General features: G+C 50.1%; 1 protein-coding gene across 1 annotated transcript in view; it reads left to right on the top strand.

Moving 5' to 3' along the window:
- The window catches only part of DTD1 (D-aminoacyl-tRNA deacylase 1), a 121,902-nt gene that overhangs the window by 15,146 nt on the left and 91,738 nt on the right, over positions 1 to 15,018 (top strand). Inside the window, exon 4 of the mRNA XM_029076024.2 lies at positions 6,831 to 6,931. Coding sequence (XP_028931857.1) covers positions 6,831 to 6,931 — 101 coding nt within the window. The remainder of the gene's footprint in view (positions 1 to 6,830; positions 6,932 to 15,018) is intronic.

Genomic DNA, 15,018 nt, shown 5'->3' with positions numbered 1-15,018 from the left:
GTTTCGCTGTCAAGCATTTTCAGCCCCGCTAGACCTTGCTTACCAAGTTTCTTTTCTTTTTTCTGGGAAAACTTTGGGATTTATTGCATGTGTGGGATTACTTCCCTGCCGTTCAGGCGTATAGCCCTTCCTTTCCTTAGGCGTGTTCTTATTTAAAAGAGCGGGAGCTGCGTCCTTTCCCTTAAGTCCCCTTGCCCGGAAGTTCGTTGTGGGCAGGGAACGCGTCCGTCAGCTCTGTTACGTTGTGCTCTCCCAAGCGCTTGGTACGGTGCTCTGCACACAGTAAGCGCTCAATAAATAAAATGGGTTGAAATCACCATGTGGGACTGCCTCCGGGGCCTGGGGCGGGGGTCCCACTCAACTGTTTGTTAATGAGGTATCCATCCCCTTGATTCTATTTATTGTGATTAAGTTGTCTTGTGTTTGTCCGTCTGTCTCCCCCGATGAGGCTGTAAGTCCGTCAGTAGGCAGGGATTGTCCCTATCTGTGACCGAATTGCCCATTCCAAGCGCTTACTACAGTGCTCTGCACACGGTAAGCGCTCAATAAATACTACTGAATGAATGTTTTGGGGGGGCTCCCAACCCTTTCAGGTTCTTGGGTGGCCTCTGGTCTCGTCCTTGGTCTGAAGCCCCAGGTTTGGAGGATTGGGCGTCTCCTGCTGCTTACGGGGAGCTGAAGAGATCTTTCGCTCCCCAAGGGGACTCACTCCTTCCAGAGAAGCAGCGTGGCTCAGTGGAAAGAGCACGGGCTTTGGAGTCAGAGGTCATGAGTTCGAATCCCAGCTCTGCCACTTGTCTGCTGTGTGACCTTGGGCAAGTCACTTCACTTCTCTGGGCCTCAGTTACCTCATCTGTAAAATGGGGATGAAGACTGTGAGCCCTACGTGGGACAACCTGATTCCCCTGTGTCTACCCCAGCGCTTAGAACAGTGCTCTGCACATAGTAAGCGCTTAACAAATACCAACATTATTATTATTACTCCTTGAGGGCAGGATTTGTGCCTTACGTCTGCTTTACTTACCCAAGTGCTTAGAACAGTGCACAGCCCTCCTGAAAGCTGCACTCAGTATAGTGGCTGGCACGTAGTAAGTGTTTAGCAAATACCATCATTAGTAATAACGTTGGTATTTGTTAAGCGCTTACTACGTGCAGAACACTGTTCTAAGAGCATTATTACTGTTATTGAGGTGGAGGGTCCGGGCTCTGACTGGATGGTATCGATCGAGTGCTTACTGTGGGCAGAGCACTGTATTCCGCGCTTGGGCGGGTATAATAATAACAATAATAATGTTGGTATTTGTTAAGCACTTACTATGTGCAGAGCACTGTTCTAAGCGCTGGGGTAGATACAGGGTCATCAGGTTGTCCCACGTGAGGCTCACAGTCTTCATCCCCGTTTTACAGATGAGGGAACTGAGGCGCAGAGAAGTAAAGTGACTTGCCCACAGTCACACAGCTGACAGGTGGCAGAGCCGGGATTCGAACTCATAACCTCTGAATACAATACAATAGAATACAATAGAACGGAAGTCGTGAGAATAATGAGAACGGCGAGAAGCAGCATGGCGTAGTGGGTAGAGCCCGGGTCTGGGAGTCAGAAAGTCATGGGTTCTAATCCCAGCTCTGCCCTTTGTCTGCTGTGTGACCGTGGGCGAGTCACTTTACTTCTCCGTGCCTCAGTTGCCTCATCTGTAAAATGGGGATTGAGACTGTGAGCCCCATGTGCGACAGGGACTGCTGCTTCTATTCACCCCAGTGTTTAGTACAGTGCCTGGCACACAATAAGCACTTAACAAATATGATAATTAATAGGCAGATCCATGCCCACAGAGAGTTTACAGTCTAGAGGGGGTAGGACTCTAAACCTCAGGATACCGGACCTCTGGTCCATAGAGGCTTGAGCTGGGCTGCCCTGAGTTGGTTCAGCACCGCGGGCCTCGTGCCTGGGGCTGGCGGGGAGGGGAGGACTCAAGCGGGGAGAGAGGACGGGGGCGGGGGTGGAAGCGGGGCCCCGGGGGCCGAGGGAAATGGGGGAGCCATTTTAAAAGCTGGGACGGGGAGGGAGGAACGGGAGGAAAAAGACCGGGCCGGAGGGAACGGAGAGAGCGAATCCCGATCACCAAGGGGAATCGCCAAGGAAGGTCCATCTATCCATTTGACTTCGGAAGAAGGAATTCAGCCGCCCTATCCGGTGGAACATCTCTGCCTCAATAGAACAGCATTCATGATGCTATATTGTTCCATTGGAATTGATGAGTACACGGTCCTGGAATGTTTTGGTTTAAAACAAGGTAACCGGCTCGGGTTCGGGAACCAATCCCCAATTTAAAATATTATTTCTATAAGAAAACTGGTTTCCGTTTACAGACTTCTGACTCAAGACAGATTTGAGAACCGATTGTTTTGTAAGACCGAGCCCTTCCTGTATATATATATATGTATATATATATATATATTTATATACTTATTCAAGAAACTGTATAGAAGAATTACCGTTTAGTATAATGGGATTTATATAATGGAATGTGGGTTAAAGCAGGCTATCCTGTCCTTCCCAAATTGAACTTGGGAGGTTTAATAATAATAATAATAATAATAATAATGGTATTTTTAAGTGTTTACTATGTGCCAAGCACTGTTCCAAGTGCTGGGGTAGATACAAGGTAATCCGGTTGTCCCACGTGGAGCTCACAATCTTCATCCCCATTTTACAGATGAGGTAACTGAGGCACCGACAAGTGAAGCGACTTGTCCGAAGTCACACAGCTGCCAGGTGGCAGAGCCGGGATTGGAACCCACGACCTCCGACTCCCAAGCCCGAGCTCTTTCCACTAAGCCACGCTGCTTCCCTGTTTAGATTCTGAGATTCAACTTCGCCCCGAGCAGGTTCCGGAGAGGAGGCGCTTTAGGGAACGAAAAATCAATCCTCCGATCAAGGGTATTTATGGAGCACTTACGGTGTGCAGCGTGCTTGGGAGAGTACCGTGCGACAGAGTCGGTAGACACATTCTTTGCCCACAAAAAGTAAAAATGATGGCATTTGTTAAGCGCTTGCTATGTGCGAAGCACTGTTCTAAGCGCTGGGGAGGGGGATACAAGGTGATCAGGTTGTCCCACGTGGGGCTCACAGTCTTAATCCCCAGTTTCCAGATGAAGTCACTGAGGCACAGAGAAGTGAAGTGACCAGAGTCACACAGCCGGGATTAGAACCCACGACCTCTGACTCCCAAGCCCGGGCTCTTGCCACTGAGCCACGCCGAGCTTGCCGTCTAGAAGAACGACTAGGAGAGCAGGTCGTTTGACCCTTTCAGCCTCTCCAGGGGCTTGTGCCGCTATCGGGGGACAGGGAGGGTGGAGGCAGAGCCCCTCAGGGAGTTGGCCCTCCGGGCTTCTGCTACAGGTGGGAGGAGGGGCCCAAGAAGAGAACAAGCAGCGTGGCCTGGTGGCTAGAACGCGGTCCTGGGAGTCAGAAGGACCTGGGTTCTAATCCCGGCTCCGCCACTTGCCTGCTGCGTGATCGGTATCTCCCCCAGCGCTTCCAACAGTGCTCTGCACATAGTAAGCGCTTAACAAATACCAACATTATTATTACATCATTATTAAGTCACTTCATTTCTCGGTGCCTCAGTTAGTCCATCTGTAAAATGGGGATTATGTCCTACTCCCCCCCGTTTGGACTGTGAGCCTCACGGGGGACGGGGACCGCGCGTAACCTGATTAACTTGTTTTGGTTTTGTTCCGTTTCGCTTTGCCGTCTGTCTCCCCCGATCAGACCGCGAGCCCGTCGTTGGGCGGGGATCGTCTCTATCTGTTGCCGAATGGTACAGTCCAAGCGCTCAGTCCGGTGCTCCGCGCAGAGTAAGCGCTCGATAAATACTATTGAATGAACAGCGCTCAGCACATAGCAAGCTCTTGCCAAGGACCCTAATTATTTTATTATTATTATATTTTTGACCTCTTCGGGAAAGCAGGCTCCCAGCGGTCTGCGGTCCCTTCCGGCCTCGTGCGTCTTACGTCGGGGAGGAAAATCTAGGTCCAGCGGACGTCACGCAACCTTAAGGCGGCCGGGACGGGCAAGAACCGGGGCGCTAAAATTGGCCTCTGCTCTGCGTCCCCGCGATAGTCAGAGGAAAGCATTCACCTGTCTCTCGTACCCAGCAAATCGGAGGCTGCCAGGGGATTCAAAAGTTGCCTGCGTGTTCTCGGTGGGGTCTGATTTGTCGTGGGTGGCCAAGAGTTGGAGGAACGAGGGAAAGGACTTGGAGCCCGCTGGCTCTTTCGTTCTTTATGACGCCATTCCCTCCACGGGGTCTCTTTCAGGTCTTGCTCTCCTGCAAGTTTATAAATACAGAGAGAAGCGGCAGTTGCAGGTAGAACAGGGCTATTTTTTGCAAGCGGTTAGTACTTCATTTTTACGATTTATTGACTTTTCTGTTGGGTGTTTTTTTTCTTTCATTAGAACTTCATCTTAACCCTCTAGTTGCGTTGTTGGAAAATGACTCCTTAATGTACGACCTGGTTTTATGAGTCACCGAGTCAGTGGGAACAGGAGGATTTGGGTTTTCAAGTCTCAGAGGTGGCCCAACTCCTTTTTTTTTTTTTTAAAAAAAAGAGTATTTTGTTAAGTATTTAAACATGTTCCTGTATTTATCTTGGGTTTTTGTGAACCTGTCCCTTCTTGGGCGGCTTTGTTTGTGGGTATCTCCACATGTGTGACGTTTGTGTGGGTGGGTAAGTTTCTTGTGCATGTTGGGCTGGGGGAAATAGGTGTTAAGATTTAAGTTTAGCCTTCCCTCTGGAGGGTCTCTGCTCTCCTCATCTGACAGTCTCTTTAAATCCAAGTGGGAAAGGGGAACGTTGTCTTTCCTTTCTCCCCTCTTTCTGCCGGTTCCCCGTCTCAGTTCCGCACAGCAAGAACTAAGGCTTCCAGGAGAACAAAATCTCGCCCCTGAAGATCCGGTCTTGTCTCTTGGAGGACTTAGAGTGATGGACATTTCCCTGAGGGAGTCCCTGCTTCCCTCCAAAGGCGGGAGTCATAAAATCAGCAAAATAAGAATCATGGGCTTTGTTAAGTGCTTACTAGGTGCCAAGCACTTCACTAAGCGCTGGAATAGATATAAGATCATCAAGGTGGACGGCGTTTCTGGCCCATGTGGGACTCACAGTCTAGGTTTCTGTCGAGGTAAGAAGCAGCGTGGGGTCTGACGGCAAGAGCACGGGCCTGGGAGTCAGAGGACGTGGGTTCTAATCCCACCTCTACCTCTTGTCCACTTTGTGACCTGGGGCAAGTCACTTAACTTCTCTGGGCTTCAGTTCCCTCATCTGTAAGATGGGGATGAAGACTGTGAGCCCCACATGGGACAACCTGATTACCTTGGATCTACCCCAGCGCTTATATAACACTGCTTGGCACACGGTAAGCACTTAAGAAATACCACTATTATTATTATCATTATCGCTAATCCTCTGTTAAATTGTTCAGGGTCGATTAGGGCTGATCGGTCGATGGGGGTCCGATGTCCGGAAAGCCCAAAGGCCCCTCATCCAGCTAGCAACTCTCAAATCGATTTCCTAGTTCAGCGGACGCCCGCAACCCGTGCCGAGGGCTGACAAACCCTGGGCCGGGTACCGTGTCCTGCACGTAGTTAGGCAGAGTCTGCCAATCAGCGGAATCGATCCTGGAGCCCACCGTGTCCGTAACGGTTCCGGGAGACCGAAGGGAGGCCCCATCCCCAGCCTGGCACCCCGACGTATCCCTCTCAAACCCCTCTAGAATGTAAGGGGACTGTGGGCAGGGAATGTGTCAACCAACTCTGTTATATCGGACTCCCCCGAGCGCTTAGTAAAGCTCCACGCACATGGTAAGTGCTCAATAAATAGAATTGGTTGATAAACAGAGGAGTCCCGTCCTTCCCCGAGGAAGGCTGCCTGTGTGAGCTGAAATCTCCTAGCCCAGTGGCCAAGGGTCCCTCTCGTTCTGAGACCAAGGAGGCAGGTCACCGATTTAAATGCCCTCCGGTAGACAGAAGGACCATCCCTCAGTTGGCTTTCCAGGATCACGTTCCTCGGTTTCCTGTCCGCCAGACCCTCGTAAGCTCCTTGTGGGCAGCTACCGTCTCCACTGACTCTTTTTTACTGTCCTCCCCCAAGCACTTAGTACAGCGCTGTGCACCCAGTTAGCGCTCAGTAGATACCATCGATGGATGGACTGACTGATAGGTGCCGAGTTTGCGTTTTTGAGCACGGGGCCGAACCGGGGGATGACACCTGGAAGGCTCCAGGGTTTCAGGAACTAACGGACCAGAGGGCCCGATTCTGGGCTCAAAAATAGCCACGATCGGGCACTCTCGGTCTGGTCGGAGAGCTGGGGTGAGCACGTCTGGGTGGAGGCGGGGTGGGGGGAGGCAATCGTCCTGGTGGAGTGGACACAGTGTCTCTATATACCCTCTCCCCTTCATCCCTTTCTCCCCGGAGGCGGGCACCACCTGCCCACCGACTCATAATAATAATAACGTTGGTATTTGTTAAGCGCTTACGACGTGCAGAGCACCGTTCTAAGCGCTGGGGTAGATACAGGGTAATCGGGTTGTCCCACGTGAGGCTCACAGCTAATCCCCATTTTACAGATGAGGTAACTGAGGCACAGAGAAGTGAAGGGATTCATACAGCCGTGCCCTCATTCCTCATCCCCTCCCCCGCCCCCGGTGCTCCGCGACTTCCCGGCCGAGCCGTGGCGAGGCGGGATTGACCGCTCGGGCCCGGCCGGGGCCCCGAGCGCCGCGGTCCGCGGTGCCCGCTCTCAGAACCCCCGTTGATCCGTGTTCCAGATGGCCGGTTCGGAGCCTACATGCAAGTCCACATCCAGAACGACGGGCCGGTGACCATAGAGCTGGAATCCCCGGCGGCGGCCGTCGCGGACCCTAAGCAGGTAAGCGGGCCACGGGAGGCGGGGGAGGAGAGGGACGCCCAGTTGGCAGCTGGACTGCGTTGGGGAGGGGGCGGGGGGAGCTTCCACGGGAGAAGATCCCACCTCCTTTTAGGGTGGGGAAGAGCCAGCGCTCAAAATCAGGCAAAACCCAGGAAATGGCAATTCTACCCCGCCTCTAGTCTGTAAGCTCATAAGAATAATCATGGGATTTCCTAAGCGCTTACTCCGGGCTGTGCTCACTGTGGGCAGGGAACGTGGCTGTTACGTTCCAAGCGCTCAGTACAGTGCTCCGCACGCAGTAAGCGCTCAATCAATACTATCGAAAGAATGAATGAATGAATATTGTCATACTGTACTCTCCCAAGAACTTAATACAGGGCTCTGCACAGGGTCAGCGCTCATTCATCCCTCCCTCCCAGCCCCACAGCACTTATGTACGTATCTGTAATTTATTTATAATATATATAAATATATATTTATATTAATGTCTGTCTCCCCCGTACATATCTGTAATTTCATTTATCTGTATTGATGTCTTTCTCCCCCACACTAGACTCTAAGCTCGTTGTGGGCAGGGAATGTGACTGTATATTGTTGTATTGTCCTCTCCCAAGCGCTTAGTACAGTGCTCTGCACACAGTAATCGCTCCATAAATACGATGGAATGAACGAACAAATGAACGAGCAGGCTCGCTGTGGACAGGGAATGTGTCCGTTTATTGTCATATTGTACTCTCCCAAGCGCTTAGTACAGTGCTCTGCACATAGTAAGCGCTCAATAAACCTGACTGAATGAATGAATTGAATGAATCAGTAAGGCGTCAATAACCGAATAATGTAAGGCGCTTAGACACACAGGTATTATTAGTAGAGAAGCAGCGTGCCTTAGTGGAAAGAGCCCAGGTTTGGGAGCCAGAGGTTGTGGGTTCTAATTCCGGCTCTGCCACCTGTCAGCTGTGTGACTTTGGGCAAGCCATTTCACTTCTCTGTGCCTCGGTTACCTTCTCTGTAAAATGGGGATGAAGACTGGGAGCCCCACGGGGGGCCACCTGATGACCTTGTATCTCCCCCAGCTCTTAGAACAGTGCTTGGCGCATAGTAAGCGCTTAACAGACATCATCATCATTATTATTGTTATTAATCCCGGATCCTCCTCTTGTCGGCTGTGTGACTTTGGGCAAGCCGCTTCACTTCTCTGTGCCTCGGTTACCTTATCTCTAAAATGGAGATGAAGACCGTGAGCTCCATGGGGGGACCACCTGATGACCTTGTATCTCCTCAGTGTTTAGAACAGTGCTTAGCGCATAGTAAGCGCTTAACAAACACCATCATCATCATTATTGTTATTGTTATTAATCCCGGATCCTCCACTTGTCAGCTGTGTGACTTTGGGCAAACCGCTTCACTTCTCAGTGCCTAGGGTACCTCATGTGTAAAATGGGAAGCCCGTGAGCCCCTCGGGGGACCACCTGATGACCTTCTATCTCCCCCAGCGCTTAGAACAGTGCTTGCCAAATAGTAAGCACTTAATAGATACAATTGTTAACATTAACTGACTGATCTGAGTATATCTTCGTCACCCTATTTATTTTGTTTAATGAGATGTACATCACCATGATTCTATTTATTTGCTATTGTTTAATGAGATGTTCTTCCCCTTGACTCTACTTATTGCCACTGTTCTTGTCTGTCCGTCTCCCCCGATTAATAATAATGTTGGTATTTGCTAAGCGCTTACTATGTGCCGAGCACTGTTCTAAGCTCTGGGGTAGATACAGGGTCATCAGGTCGTCCCACGGGAGGCTCACAGTTAATCCCCATTTTACAGATGAGGTAGCTGAGGCCCAGAGAAGTGAAGTGACTCGCCCACAGTCACACAGCTGACAAGTGGCAGACCCGGCAGTCGAACCCATGACCTCTGACTCCCAAGCCCAGGCACTTGCCACTGAGCCATGCTGCTTCCCTTCGACTGCTTAGACTGTAAGCCCGTCAGTGGGCAGGGATTGTCTCTATCTGTTGCCGATTTGTCCATTCCAAGCGCTTAGTACATACAGTGCTCTGCACATAGAAAGCGCTCAATAAATACTATTGAATTGAATGAGTGAAAGAATCTCTCCCTGTCCCCTCCACTTGTCCGGGCAAAGCACCTTAGCTTCCACGGGCCATTAGATGGCAGTACGATTCTAAACAGTGCTCTGCACATAGTAAGCGCTCAATAAATACTATTCAATGAATAAACCATCTTTGGCTGGGGGTGGTCATCTCAGTTTGGCTTGGGCCCAGCAAATGAGCTCAGCTCGGACTCCTCCCTGGCTCGGGGGCGGCTCATCTGTCCTTTAAGGCTTTTCCCATTTTCCATTTCGGGAGAAACAGCCGCACTGGATCCGTTCTCTTCCAGGGGCCCTGCTGTCGTTCATTCTTTCAGTCGTAGTTACTGAGCGCTCGGCGGAAAGAGCCCGGGCTGAGGAGTCAGAGGGTGTGGGTTCTAATCGCGGCTCCGCCACCTGTCAGCTGCGTGACCCGGGGCCAGTCATCTCACTCCTCGGTGCCTCGGGGACCTCATGTGGAAAATAGGGCTGAAGGCTGGGAGCCTCACGTGAGACAACCCGATGACCGGGTAGCTACCCCAGCGCTTAGAACGGTGCTCGGCACGTAGTAAGCGCTTCACAGATACCAACATTATTAGTATTATTATTGCCGTGTGCGGAGCACTGTGCTGAGCACTTGGAATGTACAGTTGGGCAACAGATAGAGACCATCCCTGCCCAACGACGGGCTCACAGTCTAGAAGGGGGAGACAGACAGCGAAACCAAACAAGTAGACGGGCGTCAATACCATCAAAATAGATAGAATCATAGATATAGACACAGTAATGATGGTATATGTGAAGCGCTTGCTGTGTGCCAAGCATTGTTCTAAGCGCTGGGGTAGATCCAAGGTAATCAGGTTGTCCCACGTGGGACTCACAGTCTTCATCCCCATTTTACAGATGAGGGAACCGAGGCACAGAGAAGCCAAGTGGCTTGCCCAGAGTCACACAGCAGACAAGTGGCGGAGTCGGCTTTAGAACCCATAACCTCTGACTCCCAAGCCCAGGCTCTTTCCACCGAGCCACGCTGCTTCTCTCTTGTGGAAAATAACACAGTCTCTAAACTGAAAGCTCGTTGCCGGCAGGGAGCGTGTCGCCCTACCAACTGTGTTGTATCGTCCTCTCCCAAGCGCTTAGTACAGTGCTCTGCACAAAGTAAGCGCTCAATAAATACCATCGGTCAGTTGATTTAGAGGGAAAACTGCACTGATAATTCTTCTCTTCTCACTTTTTCTTCCTCTCCCCTGCTGATTCTATTCCCCCTCTCTCTTCCCCTTCTGTCGTCTTCTTTCTCCTCAGTCAGTCAATCAGTGGCATTTATTGAGCGTTTACTGTGTAGAGTACGTGCTAAATGCTTGGGAAAATATTCATTCATTTCGTCCAGTTGTATTTATTGAGCGCTTACTGTGTACGGGGCACTGTACTAAGCATTTGGAAAGTACAGTTCAACAACAGAGACAGACAAGCCCTGTCCACAACGGGCTCCCAGTCTAGAAGGGGGGAGACAGACATCAATAGGAGTAAACGGGCATCAATAGCATCAGTATAAATACATGGAATCAGAGATAATAATAATGTTGGTATTTGTTAAGCGCTTACTGTGTGCAGAGCACTTTTCTAAGCGCTGGGGGAGATACAGGGTGAGGGTAGATACAGGGTGAATTTATATATGCACACATCTTAACAAGTAAAACAGGCATTAATATAAATAAATAGAATTCTAGATGTGTGCATATCTACACAAGTGCCGTGGGGCGGGGAGCGGGGTAGGGTGAAGGGAGCGAGTCGGGGCGAGGTGGCGGGGGGGAAGGGGAGCTGAGGAAGAGAGGGGGCTGCAACAGACTTGGCCGACGTGTTCCCTGCCCACGACGAGCTCACAGTCTAGAGGGGGAGATAGAGGTTAATATAAGTAATTCCTCCTACTCCTCGTCCCCATCATCATCATTGTTGTGCACGTACTGTAGGCCTGGTACCGAGTCAGGAATATGAGAACATACAGTAGAACTAAAAGATATATCCCTGCCCTCAAGAATCTTATCGTCTAGTGGGAGAGACAAGCAAATTAAAACTGCGATATTCATTCATTCATCCAACGGTACTTATCGAGCGCTTACTATGTGCAGAGCACCGGACTAAGCGCTTGGAATGGACGGTTCGGCAACAGATAGAGACGATCCCTGCCCAGTGACGGGCTTAGAGTTACAGCAGACTTGAATAAGCGCATAGTTGAAAATGATAAAAAAAAATAATAATAACAATGTTGGTATCTGTTAAGCGCTTACTATGTGCAGAGCACTGTTCTAAGCGCTGGGGTAGACACAGGGAAATCAGGTTGTCCCACGTGAGGCTCACAGTTAATCCCCATTTTCCAGATGAGGTCACTGAGGCCCAGAGAAGTGAAGTGACTTGCCCACAGTCACACAGCTGACAAGGGGCAGAGCCGGGATTCGAACCCATGACCTCTGACTCCCAAGTCCGGGCTCTTTCCACTGAGCCACGCTGCTTCTCTATAACAAAATGAAACGTGTACATATCCATAGTTTCTATTAATATCTGCCTCCCCCTCTAGACCGTAAGCTCCCTGTGGGCAGGGAACCTGTCTACCGACTCTGTTGTATTCTCCCAAGCACTTAGTACAGTGCTCTGCACATAGTAAGAGCGCTCAATAAATACCACCGATTGATCGATTGATTGAAACATATCTCCTAAAGGAATGCTAAGGGGGACTAGTAAGCCGAAATGATCAGGAGGGTGGGAATTAATCAGAGAAAGTGTCTCCGAAGAGGAGGTGACCAAAGGCTCGGAACGTTAGAGAGAACATGAATCAGGTTTGAGTGTGGACGGCGATCCCTGGCAAGGAGAAAGGCGTGACACTTGGGTTAGACGGGAAAGTTAAGAGCGAGGTACAATTATGAGGTTAGCTTGGGAGAAGTAAAGAGTGTGAGCTGGGGGGTAGTAGGAGAAGAGCGTGGAAATGCAAGAAAGAGACGGCAGGCAGAGAGATTTGAAGCCACGGGTCAGAAGCTTCCGTTTCATTCAGAGAGAAATGTGTAGCCATTGGAGGCTTTCGAGAAAGGGGGTAATGTGTGCTGATGCTCTTCCTTTTTCTGCATCCCCCTCCCTCTCTCTCCATCTTCCTCTCATTCATTCACTCAATAGTGTTTATTGAGCACTTACTTTGGGCAGAGCACTGTACTAAGCGCTTGGAATATACAAATCGGTAACAGATAGAGACAGTCCCTGCCGTTTGATGGGCTTACAGTCATCGGGGGAGACACCTTCCCGCTCTCCCTTTTCCTTGTTCATCCTTTTTTCATTCATTCATTCATTCAACCTTCTTTACTGAGCGCTTACTGTGTGCAGAGCACTGTACTGAGCTCTTGGAAAGTGCGGTGCAGCAATGAAGAGAGACAATCCCTGCCCACAGCCGGTTTACAGTCTGTGGGGGGGAGACAGACGTCAATAAAGGTAAACAGGAATCAATATAAATAAATAGAATTATAGACGTATACATATATACGCAAGTGCTGTGGGGGGGGGGGGAAGGGAAAAGGGAGCGAGTCGAGGGGACGCGGAAGGGAGGGACAGTTGAGAAAAAGGGGGGAGAGTTGAGGAAAAATCCCTTTTCCCTGTCCTCTCTTCTCCCTTCCCCTTGCCCCCTCCTTTCCTTTCCCTTCTTTTCCTTTTCTTTCACCCTTTCTTCCTTTTCCTTTCACATTTTCCCCTTTCTTCCGCTCTAAGCTTCGAGTGCTTTATAGACCCGAGCAAATAATAATCCTAGGGACCAATGGGGTGCCAGCAGGATTAAACACGTTTTTCAAAAAGAGACTGGCTAGTTGTGGGCTGGAATATATTTTTGATTCTCTGTCTTCAGATCACACTGCTCTTTTTCGGACACTTTTAATTCAGTTGCGTTTAGTACTTGGCGCGGAAGGTGAGGAGAAATTAAAAGTAGCCGAGCGATAGTTACGTTTCCCCCATTTGGTAGTTTTTAGTGGAGTTAGACGGGGGTAGGCTAAGGTACAGCTGCTGGTAAAATCTAAACTATTATTGTTAGGGTCGACATTCGGTACAGAGGATATCGTTTCAGGGAGTCAGGCGATCGGACATCGAGTGACTTCTTGATGCCGTGCGTTATTTTTATCCAGTTACAAAGGAAAAGGGGAAAATCGCCCTCGACAAGTCGTTTATTGAACACTCTATGCTGGGCGGTGCAATACGTCCCCAAGGAAAGCTGTAATACAAATGCAGTCAAATACCCTAAGAGGAGAAGTAAAACAAATGGGAAAAAATAGCTCCTCAAGTACTCTCATTCAAACAGTCATATTTATTGAGCTCTTACTGTGTGCAGAGCACTGTACTAAGCGCTGGGAAAGTACAATTCAGCGACAAATAGAGACAATCCCTACCCAACAACAGGCTCACAGTGGAAGACAGCGATTAATAGCAGGCCAACTGGGTAAATAATAATAATTGTTCTTGTTTTATCGCCACTGTTCTCGTCTGTCCGTCTCCCTCGATTAGACCGTAAGCCCGTCGAACGGCAGGGACCGTCTCTATCTGTTGCCGACTTGTTCATTCCAAGCGCTTAGTACGGTGCTCTGCACATAGTAAGCGCTCAATAAATACTATTGAATGAATAACTGTGGTATTTGCTAGGTGCTTACTGTGTTCCCGGCACTGTATCGAGCGCTAGGGGAGATACAAGCGAATCAGGTTGGACACAGTCCCTGTCCCACATGGGGCTCACGGTCTTAATCCTCAATTTACAGATGAGGTAACTGAGTCTTAGAGACACAGAGTGACTCGCCCAGGGTCACGCAGCAGACACGTGGTGGAGCCGGGATTAAAACCCAGGTCCTTCGGACTCCCAGGCCCGTGCTCTATCCACTAGCCCTCACTGCTTCTCTACCACGGAGCTGGCTGTATCTCACCGTCATCGTCATCATCATCGATGACATTTTTTGAGCACTTACTATGTGCAGAGCGTTTCACTCAGCGCTTGGAAACTTACAACGGAACAGTGTCCGTAGACATGTTCCCCGCCCACAGTGAGCTGAAAGTCTAGACGGGGGAGAGAGACGTTAGTATAAACAAAAAACTTAAAATAAATATAGAGACGTACACAGACGATGTGGATTGAGGGTGGGGTGAAAGAGAAGCAGCGTAGCTCGATGGAAAGAGCCCGGGCTTGGGAGTCAGAGGTCATGGGTTCTAATCCCAGCTGTGTGACTGTGGGCAAGTCACTTCACTTCTCTGGACCACTGTGACCTCATCTGGAAAACGGAGATGAAGACTGTGAGCCCCACGTGGGACAACCTGATGACCCCGTATGGACCCCAGCGCTTAGAACAGTGCTCGGCACCTAGTAAGCGCTTAACGAATACCGACATTATTATCAAGTACTTACAGGTCACAGATCCAAGGGCACGGGTGACGCAGAAGGGAGAGCAAGCTGGGGAAAAGGGGGCTTAATCGGGGAAGGCGTCTTGGAGGAGAAGTGACATTAATAGTGCTTTGAAGGTGGAGAGTGAGGTGGTGTAGACGGACGGGGAGGGAGTTCCAGTCTAGGGGGAGGACGTGGGAAAGGGGTCGGAGGCCCGGTAGACGGGATCGGGGCACGGTGAGTAAGCTGGCGCTAGAGGAGTGGAGTGTGCGGGCTGGGCCGGCTTAGGAGACTGTAAGCCCGTCAGAGGGCAGGGACCGTCTCTATCCGTTACCGATTTGTCCATTCCAAGCGCTTAGTCCAGTGCTCTGCACAGAGTAAGCGCTCAATAAATACTATTGAATGAATGAATGAAAGTGAGGCGACACAGGAGGGGGCCGCTGGCATGCTTTAAATCCGATGGTGAGGAGCTTCTGGTCTGTTGCCGAACTGTACATTCCAAGCGCTTAGTCCAGTGCTCTGCACAGAGTAAGCGCTCAATAAATACTATTGAATGACTGGATGGACTCTCTATGTGCCGGGCTTCCTAAGAATGTCCTGGCCTCGATTAC

The sequence above is a fragment of the Ornithorhynchus anatinus genome, chromosome 1, assembly GCF_004115215.2.
Source record: "Ornithorhynchus anatinus isolate Pmale09 chromosome 1, mOrnAna1.pri.v4, whole genome shotgun sequence".
Classification (NCBI taxonomy): domain Eukaryota; kingdom Metazoa; phylum Chordata; class Mammalia; order Monotremata; family Ornithorhynchidae; genus Ornithorhynchus; species Ornithorhynchus anatinus.
This window is presented reverse-complemented; position numbering and strand designations above follow the sequence as displayed.